Raw genomic sequence first — 10109 nt, 5'->3', positions numbered from 1 at the left:
CACACATGCCAAAACTATGGGTACTTAGTCATCTACGATCTCGTCTACCTCCATTTGCATAAGGAATGTGTAATTTTAGAGATTTTGATGTAATGGTGGCATCAGTTTGTACAGGTCTAGGTTGCAAAAATCCTCCTCTAAAATACAAATTTTCATATTAGCTCCCAACTTTGACAATGTTTATGCCACCTCGTTGGCTTCCCTTATTACACGTGATTAATATAATTCATCAAATTTGTCCAATGAACTTTGTATCAACATGCCATGTTTATCTAATTACCAAGTTTCCATTTCACCTTGGGTGAAGTCATTCAACACTAGTTGCGATTCACCTTCCAAATGGATTGTTCGACCCCAATTCTCATGCCCAAAAATACTAGTTCTACTATAACTAGACACTCAGCCTGATTATTGGTTTTTCTACTATCCTTTTTATCGCTATTGCTAGTATTGCCAGTCTCATCCCTGACAACTACACCAATCCCAAAGGGTCCCAGGTTTCCTTTGGAAGTCCTTTCCAAATTGACTTTGATCCAACTTTCCTCTGGGACCTTCCACAAATTCTTTTCTTGTTGAATGTAATATGATTAATCACACGGGATCCATTAACATGAAAATTATAAGTAATTTATAATTTTCAATTTAAGTAAAAAAATTACTTCTAAAATATATTTTAAATAGATTAAATATGTTATTTAATTATTATTTTTTTATATGAATAAAATGAACATTTAAAAAACCTCTATGTAAAAAAATTGTTTCAAAAAATTAATAGAAAAATAAAATGAACAAAATAGCACAAATAAAGATAAGAGAAAAAAATAATTATAAAAATTAAAAATTAAACTAGTTTAAAAATTAGAATTAAAATAATCTAAGAAAGAAACTAAATTAATTTTGAAATCAAAAAATTAAATTAATTAGCAAAATCAACACGAATAAAAGTAAGAAAATAAACTCAAATAATTACAAAAACTAAGAACTAAAGACTTGAAGGTTTGAGTGCTTGAGTGCTAGTGTGTGTGGGATGATGTCATGAATTCATGATGCAAAATGGAGTAAATAGATGGGCTTATAAAGGGTTCAAAGTGAACTTTATCCCACAAGTTGACTAAACCTTAAATAACTCCTTAAATCAATCCTTGAACAGGGCTTGAGAGGGGGACAAAAATGGGTCTCAAGCATGGATGCACATCGTGTTGATCTCTAAGCCAAAGTTTCCTATTAGTGTCTAACACTTAGTCATTTCCATGGTAGTGTTGGTCAGTCATCACTATGGCTGAGCCATCTAGAGAAGGTCAAGCTACAAAGGACTTGTTTATATTTCTTCACATGCCGAACAAGTCAAAGGTTGTCAAGTACCCCAGTAGAGAAAGTGTTAGGATGCCAAGTAGAATAGTAGAGATTGAGAATTTGGAAAGTTAATTAATGTCGATTGAATTAGTATATGTCGAGAATATAGAAGCTGAGTGCCAACATGAATGTTAGTTATGATTGAGCGTTAGAACATTCAAGTGCCGAGTAAACCAGGTTTGACATATGAGTTTGTAATGATGCAAACACTTATGTAAATCAAAAAATTAGATGGATAAAATGACAAAAGGATGAAATATGGATCATTGATTATGATCTACAACTTTCTACAATTATCTATTTAAGAGGGGGTTCTAACCGTAAAATCATTATGTGTGATGAATGGAGAAGCGGAGGAGTGAAAAAACTTAGACCAGAGTAAGGAAAGCTAAGTCAGATAAGAGATCAAAAAAAGCAACCAAAGCAGTGAAGGATGAAACAGAGTATATCAGATAAGGAGGTCAAATAGATATATTGAAGAGAGGAGATCCATAAATATCTTGTAGAGCAAACGAAAGGATCAAGTACTAAATCAATTTTAATAGACTGAGTCAGGGAAAATATCTTAACAAAGTGGTTTTAGTAGTCCTATTTAATTCTTCTAACAGAGTCTTTACTTTATTGTAAGTATTAAATCCTTCAATTAAGGTATGACCTAATAGTCTTAAAAGATTTTAATAGAGCATACCTCTAACGGGGTAGATCATTAGATATGATCAAATTGTAGCCCTAACAGGTGAACTTTTATTATTGCAGCAATAAAGAGTTATGGGTTTCATCCAAGGATAACTTTAAGAAACCCCCTACCCAAAAAAATTATAAAATGTTGGCAAATCCATCATTTTTCAAGAGGAAAAAAAATATTTTCACTTGGAAAAATTTTCAATGTACAAAAACTTTGTTTTAATTGACTATTTTTTTCCGATTTGGAAGAATTTCATAAAATCAGTGTGATTAATTCCTTTTTTTTAGTGAAATACATAACTTAGGAAGCAATTCTTTCCCTCTTGAATGGAAATAATATATAAATTATGAGGTGATGTTTCCCCATTTGATGGAAAAAAATACATAATTAATGAGGCAATTTGGTGGCTATTAATGCAAACAAATGTAACACATTGGTGAATGTTGTACAACTTGTTTTCAAAGCATGTGAAACATGACAATTAATTTCCTTTTGGCATTAAATGCATGCTTTATAAAACCAAGTTGCTGACAAAAATGAGAACGTGTACTCAAAGCATAGGTTTTCTCTAGATTAACAACTGTGGTTGGGAAATTTTATGAGCATCCCAGGACTTCATATTCATGAGCATCCAAAAGGAAAGGCACCAGACCCTATAGTGCACCTAGGGTAGGTTGGGTTTGAAGAAGATCAATATGATATTATTAGTAGCATGACGAACATTATGTGGAATCTCTAGATAAATTATCCTACGTATATCAGTGACCAACATGAACTAGAGCACGAGGTAGAAAGGGAGGTGTTGGACTAGGCAATTAATGATTTGTGATGACAAAAGAGGCTCAATCCACATGCTGCAAACATAGAACACCTTGACAATTTATTGGTAATGTTTCAAGCTATGCGGTGGGTACTTCATTAATTTCTTGTTTCCCAAATCATTTTCTAAAATTTTTGGGAAAATTCTGCAAATTAGTTATTAGTTACCAAAGGTACTGAAGCTTGTATGCACCCCTTCATTTTCTATAAGAAGGGGTACCGAGACCCTTTGGGACTTGTATTTATAGGATATACAACATTTAATACATACAGTTATAAGTTATTGTACTTTGTTAAATGTTCATAGAATATAATTTATAAGGTTATGCAACTATTTCAATTTTCTAGCTTGATTGTACTCATATTTTTCAAATTAATATAAATCAAGACTATTTTATGCCTTACTGGATGATGTTTGATCAAGGTATTTTTTGCCTACTAGACTTTATCTCGAAAGGCCCTCCTTGTTTGGAAAAAAGTACATATTAAAATGTATTACGTAACAACTACAAAATGGAAATGGTTAATAAATACAACACAGTGGAGTTGTACCGAACAATAATATATCGTTTGATAATTACATATCAATGGTGGGAGTCTTATTTTGGGTCGAATGCCTGAAATGAAACATCGATCTAATTTTAATTTCCATAATGGTGAGAAGTGTCCACTATCCTCACCACCACCTCCACTTCACACTTGCAATGTGAGTTGGCATTAATTATATGTCCCATCACTGTCAATTACATTCCCTTTACCATTCACTTCAAATGATTCACTTTTTCTTCGGTGTTGAAGAAAAATTATAAACTATAATCCTACATATGTGGGAAATATTTCCAAAGATTTTCTACTAATAGAATTTAACTTTAAGGACTAAGGTATACAAAAGGTTAAATAAATGCCATGGCAGTCGACCTTATTAAGTTATTAGTAGGATCTTTTCTTTGTCATTTGTCAAAAAACAATTTCATTGGATTAAATTGGTTTATAATTATACCCACTAAACCATTGTAGTGCTCAAAATGTCATATTTATTATTATAATTATGATTCTATTCTAACTTTTAATTTTTAATTAATTAATAATTACAAAAAAGGTTGACTGACTCTCCCTCTCTTGTACTATTTTGAAAACTTTTATTTTTCTAATATTCTTGAAAGACTTTGGGTTTTCCTAGACAGTAAACTGAAGAGAGGTAAAGGCGGGAAGAAGGGCCCCATATGTGGAAAATTTGCTTACTCGCTCCCTAAATGCAGACAATTCATCGTGGAAAAAATGTGCGAGAAATTTCCACTTTGCTTCCAACATCCTGCGTTCAATTTGTTTGCTTGCTCGCTAAATGAGTACAATTAAACATGGAATCAAGACTGCAAGAAGTTTCCTCTCAGCTTTCATATCCCGCAATTTTCACTTCACTCTAGGAGTCATTGATAAATAAGTGGCTGCCCTAATCACTGCCGATACGCTAACAAAATGCTTTCCACCTATGTTCTCGCGCTTGTTCAAGGAGCTGCTGGAGAGGTTGTTAGAGCGTTTCTCTTTAGGCCTGTTGATGCGGGTGTCGATACCCTTCTCTCAAGCTGTCAAAAATTGGGACAATGGGTGAGCGAGGAATTGTTATGCTTGCAACCCTCATCTTCATTTGCAGACTCATACATTCCAAAACTACCCAAACATAGCGTGGGTTTGGAGAATCAAGTAGGGGATTTGAAAAGGCGGTTATTTGAAGATAATTTCAATAAGATCGGAGTGATGGGAATTGCGGGCAGTGGCAAAACAACCTTGGTTGCTGCTCTCTGCAGGGATTCTGATGTCCAACGTAAGTAGACCATATATTTACTCTTTCAATCAAGTAATCTCGTAAAATGCATTTTTTGGGAGTTGCTCTCGGGAGGGATGCTAAAACCATAAGTTAACCATTTACACACACCCACACAAAAATTCGTGCTGAATCAAGGAATTTTGTTAAATACTTGTTTTTGTATTGTTTGGGCTTTGATAGGAATTAGATCTGAGAAGAGGAGGCTATTTTAATGCTGGCCTATATTCGCCCAAGTGCTGGGCAACCTATTTCGCTGCTAGGTAAAATGTGCATCACTTTAGCAATCGGATGCAGGAACTGTATGTGTTCCATTGCACTCAGATAAGCCTATATTAAAAACATCAATCATACCCACAACCTTAACCGTGGTGTGATGAGACAATTTACCTCTGGTTTGTGGCGATCTCTGTGTATAGGTTATGGTTCAACCTCCTTTTTAAGTATATAATCTCATGCTTAAGTTAGGGAGCTGCTCTAGCATGGAAATCTTCCTTAGTTAGTCAAGACGGGGAATCCTTATCCATTGGTATTTGTTAACTGTGTCTCGTCTGCTATTGATGAGCTCTTCATTGTGTGAACCATCTCCTATTGACAAGGCTGGATAGTCCTCTTCCATCCTCTCCTCCTCACTGTGCTTGAAAATGATTCATGCCTTAATGTGGTTTCTGGATTCTCTTCTCCTTCCCCTCGATCTGTCTTCGCCTCCTCGAAGTTTCTGAACACCATTCATGCCTCCACCTTTGATGTGAAATCCTCTCCCCTTCCCCTCTTTCTCTTCTGTCTTCATTGAAGTTCTTAAAGGCAATTGAATCCTGAACTTGCTTATGTCAATGCAATCTTCTCCCCCATCTTCTCAATATATCCTCTTCCTCTCCTTCTTCTTAAAGAGCTTAACGGCCATTCATATCTCCTCTATTCCCTTCAATAACCCCATCCTCTCCTCTTTTACGCGTATGAAGAGCATTTATTCATCATCTCGCTTTACTTGGTGTAGTCCTCACCTCTTCCCCTTAATCTGTACTCTTTTCTGGTCTGCTCTCCTCTTCCTCTTAAGCTATCCTGTTTGGTCACTCCTGTGAAGACATCTGTCCTCCCCTTCTCATCTTTGATCCATCCATTCGAGCCCCTGATCTATCAAGACCTTACTATCAGGTCAAGTGGCCAATATGCAGAATACTTATGCTTAGGATAGCTTTTATTTTCACTGGGAAGTGGGCTTGTCCTCTGATATCAAAATGACAAGTTAGAAAATGTTTCCAATGAGGAAGTGGTATGTTTAGAGCTTCTAGTCTGGTTGGCAAAGTTGCGTGGGGATTTTTAGCCTGGCTACAATCCTACGTTAAACTTCTAGGGAGACTAGAACATAAGACCTGATCTCACTTACTGTAGTATGCTCTTTGTGTTCACACTTGTGTATATTGGTAACATCACCGAATCGTGATTAGACTTGCCTATCAACCTCTCAATAAAGAAGTCAAATTTCAATATCTTGATCCTAACTTACTTCCCAATGCATTCTAATGAAAATGGTAATGGGAGAGTTGAAGGAATTCATATATTGCTACGGTGATTACGAATCTGCATATGTGCTCAACCCTTGCAATTTTTTGGGCACCACATCGCAGAAAAAATTGCCCTTAGTAGGAGAAGAAAAACAACACAAATACGATACAGACTCAATGAATTAGCAATTTAGCAAATAAACTTATTTATGTTTGTTAATTAATTACTAATGAGACTTTACGTATAATTGTCTATCTATTGGAAATGACCCTTGCGTTCTTTTTTGATTTCCCTGACCTCACGTTCTCCATTCTTCTTCTCAGAATGTTTTGGAGACAAGATAATTTTTCAAACAGTTTCACAGCTACCAGATAACAAGACGATTCTTGAGAACATATGGAAAATGATTACTGGGGATCAACCGTTGCCTGATTCTCAGAGTGAGAGCATTCATGAGGCTCTTCAGGAAATACTCAGGCTTAAGCAAGAAAATATTCTAGTCATATTAGATGATGTGGGGCCAAATGTTAATCTCGAAGAATTGTTGTTTGAAGCAAAAGGATGCAAGATTGTTGTTACAGTCAGGGACAGTGCCAATTCCATACACCTTGATAGCACTCATTATATGTCTTCGCTTGGAGAGGAAGATGCTCTGTCCCTCTTTCGTTGTTGGGCCTTTGGATAAGAAAGCATTCCAGATGGATGGTTCAACAAGCAACCAGTCAAAGAGGTATACCTATGTCTATCTGGACAATGATACAAAAAAATGCTTTTTGGACCTGATATTGTTTCCTGAAGTTAAAAAAATCCCTGTTGATGCTCTTGAATTTGGTACAACTAACTCATAATTCAAGGTGAGTGTCTTCTTTTAGATTCTTTTGTTGAAATTGCGTTGAAATATGTAGCAGAAAGATATAGATAGTGATCATCAATCCGAAAGAGTAAATCTCCCATTTCTTCCAGCATGATCTAAATGGAGTTTGGACATGTAATCGTTTTACTTCAACTCAAAATTTGTAATCATTGAGATGTTGCTATTTCATTTTGAGAACTTGAAAAAGATGTCTCACTGAAGATTGAATGCATCTTAACTCTTGCTTTCCCAGCAATTGTAAGATATATTCAGTTCAACATGATATGTTGCAGCGTTTGGCTATTTATTGTGCGGAATCTGCGGACAACAACCAAAATGACAAGATATGCAAAAGGTTGAGATTATCTCCATTATCTTGCTGGGAAGGTCCCTCACATGGAGATATAAAAGCCGCTGAGATTATTGTCATTCGCACAGGTTGATTGCTTTAAATTGGTTTATTGATATTCACAAGTATCAGGCTTCAAGCAAATGAGTGAGGCCCATCAAAATATATATATTTCTTCTTTAAAAAGTTTTGAATACTATTGTAGGTACAACGAAAGAAAATAAATGGCCTAAGTTGGAGTTTTCAGAGGCCCGTGCTCTTGTATTGATATTTGATGGAAATTAATATTTCCTTCCACCATTTGTGTAGGAAATGTCTCGGTTGAAAATTCTTATCATAATCAACCAGAAAATCGTGTAGGGCTAAAATTGACGGCATGTCAACCTTTAGTTCATTGGTTCAACTGAAGAGCCTTCAGCTTGAAAAATTGATTGTCCCTGATCTAGATTATTTTCAATATTTAGAAAATCTCAGGAAGCTCTCACTGAGTCTCTGCAGCACTGATAAGGGACGATTGGACATTGAAGTGTGCTCAAAGCTGCTTAAACTTGAAGAGATTAATATTGACTGCTGTGAGGATATTGAGGAATTTCTTGTTGGTATTTGCAATTTCACTTCACTGAAAACACTGTCTATAAAAAATTGCCATCAACTTCGTAAGATTCCTGAGAATCTGGGGAAGCTTGCAGGATCTCTTCAAGTGCTGAGCTTAGTTGCTTGTCTGAATCTCAAAGAACTGCCAGCCTCAATTTATGAACTTGGAAATTTGCATTTCCTTGTCAAGGCTTGGAGACTCTTCCACGTGACTTCAATAAGTTGGAGAGACTCAAAATTCTCAACATGGGTGACTGCAAAAAAATCAAGAAACTTCCTAGAATGGTTAATGGCCTTACGTCTTTGTCAGCTGTGATCTGCGACGAGTAATTGAAAAGAGAGTGGTCTCGTTTCCGTGAGTCGAGTAATGTGATAATTGCAGAACCAACATTTAGTTTAGAGTTTCTGGACACATAACTTTGCTCCGGCAATCATTTATATTGTGAACAGTGACTGTGGACCATGGGTTGAGTAATTTTCTTTCTAATTTTAGAAGCGGAGTTAGAAATTAAGACCATTTGTGTCATTGGGGTTGGAGTTCTATCTATGCACTTTAAACTTATGGCAGAATCACAGAGTGCTTAGCACTACCGTCAATATTGTATTTATGTCATATGTTTTAATTTTTAAATTATTAAGGGTTTTAGTGCCTAGCTACAATAGACACACGAGTGATCATGCTGCAATGTTCTTTTCATGGTAAATTGTGCCTGAGCAACAATTAAATCCTTTCGCTCGTGCTTTAATGTGTTTTCCTAGAGTAAGAAATTGGCAGATCAAAATTTTTCTTTTTCGCATATTACATTTTCCTGGGTCTGGCAAATGGAAAGGAATTCATAAATTCTTAAGCCTTAACATACATCTGGGAGATGGTGGAGAACAAACAGAATCAGTATAAGTACGTAATTTTTGGATTTGATTGTGTAGAGTTTTTTTTATCATTAATGTTTTGGATCATAGTACATGATTCATCAGTATAAGTACGTAATTTCTGGATTTGATTGTGTAGAGTTTTTTTACCATCAATGTTTTGGATCATACTACATGATCCATCATCAAGATACAAGAGAACAAGAAGATCCATAGTGAGGACAAAAATGAATACTCCCTGCAAAATTTCTATCACGCCCTTTGCCAAAAAAATTCTGACGTGGGACTCTATGTATGACAGAAGTCAAAATCCTTCTAAAAGTAGGAACCACTTTGATAAAAAGTTTAACATATTATTAAAATCAATTTGGACTATATTTATGTTAGATAGTTTTTAATTTTTAATTTTTTGATTGGTACATAGTTTTTAAATTTATTATCATGTAACTAAATTTAATAATATTGTTTTACTTTTAATAATTTAATTGAATAAGGGACTTGTATATATATTCATTTACAATTAATATACTATTATTTTATTTCAATAAATAATACATTTGACTTTTTAATTTTATAGTATACTATAATTTTGTATTAACATTTTTAAATAATTTTGACAATTAGTGGAATATATATATATATATATTTCAATGTTGGTGATCTAATCTTTTTGTTATTCTAGAAAGCTTTGTACATTGTTATTAGTCCTTGCAAATTAATGTATGGGCATACAATTAATTTAAAATAAAATAAAATATCTTAATAGTCCAAAATTGAAAATGATTTATTTTTAAAATATATTTATGTTTACTAATTTCATCATTCTTATTGATTGTTATATTTTTGTTAGGGGCTAAAAGTATTTTTTCTGGGACTAAAAAGCCTCCATCAATTTGGATATTCTGTATCATTTTATTCTAGGGACTTACATCTTACCCAAAATCTACTAGGTGTGTTCAAATCAAATCATTTTTACAAACAACACTTAAATTGGTAGGGGATTTTCTAGCCTCAACCCAAAACCAGCCACTGTAAATTGAAAATTGAGAAGTCCTTTCTTCTAATATGAGGCCCAATTAGCAAATCTTATGGTACGGCGTCTGCTTCCCCGTGCAACTCTCTCTTTTTAATTGGAAGAAATCTTCTTTCAACATCAGAATTTTTAATTTTAAAATTATGAACCCTAGTCAATTTCCTTGTACTGATCAATGCCTTCTGCAATCAATTTGGTTTTGTATCTTTTCTTATCTGTCCTCTT

General features: G+C 34.5%; 1 protein-coding gene across 1 annotated transcript; it reads left to right on the top strand.

The window, feature by feature from the left end:
- Window positions 1-7763: 7763 nt before the first annotated feature.
- On the top strand, window positions 7764-8297 carry LOC149555870 (putative disease resistance protein At5g66890). The gene has a single exon (XM_089829598.1). The coding sequence runs from the start codon at window positions 7764-7766 to the stop codon at window positions 8295-8297; it is 534 nt and encodes a 177-aa protein (XP_089685724.1).
- The last annotated feature ends 1812 nt before the right edge of the window (window positions 8298-10109 follow it).

Source organism: Cupressus sempervirens, chromosome 5 (genome assembly GCF_028749045.1).
Source record: "Cupressus sempervirens isolate cs-2001-9-10 chromosome 5, ASM2874904v1, whole genome shotgun sequence".
Classification (NCBI taxonomy): Eukaryota; Viridiplantae; Streptophyta; class Pinopsida; order Cupressales; family Cupressaceae; genus Cupressus; species Cupressus sempervirens.
Note: the sequence above shows the minus strand (reverse complement) of the source record. Positions and strands in the feature narration are given on the sequence as shown.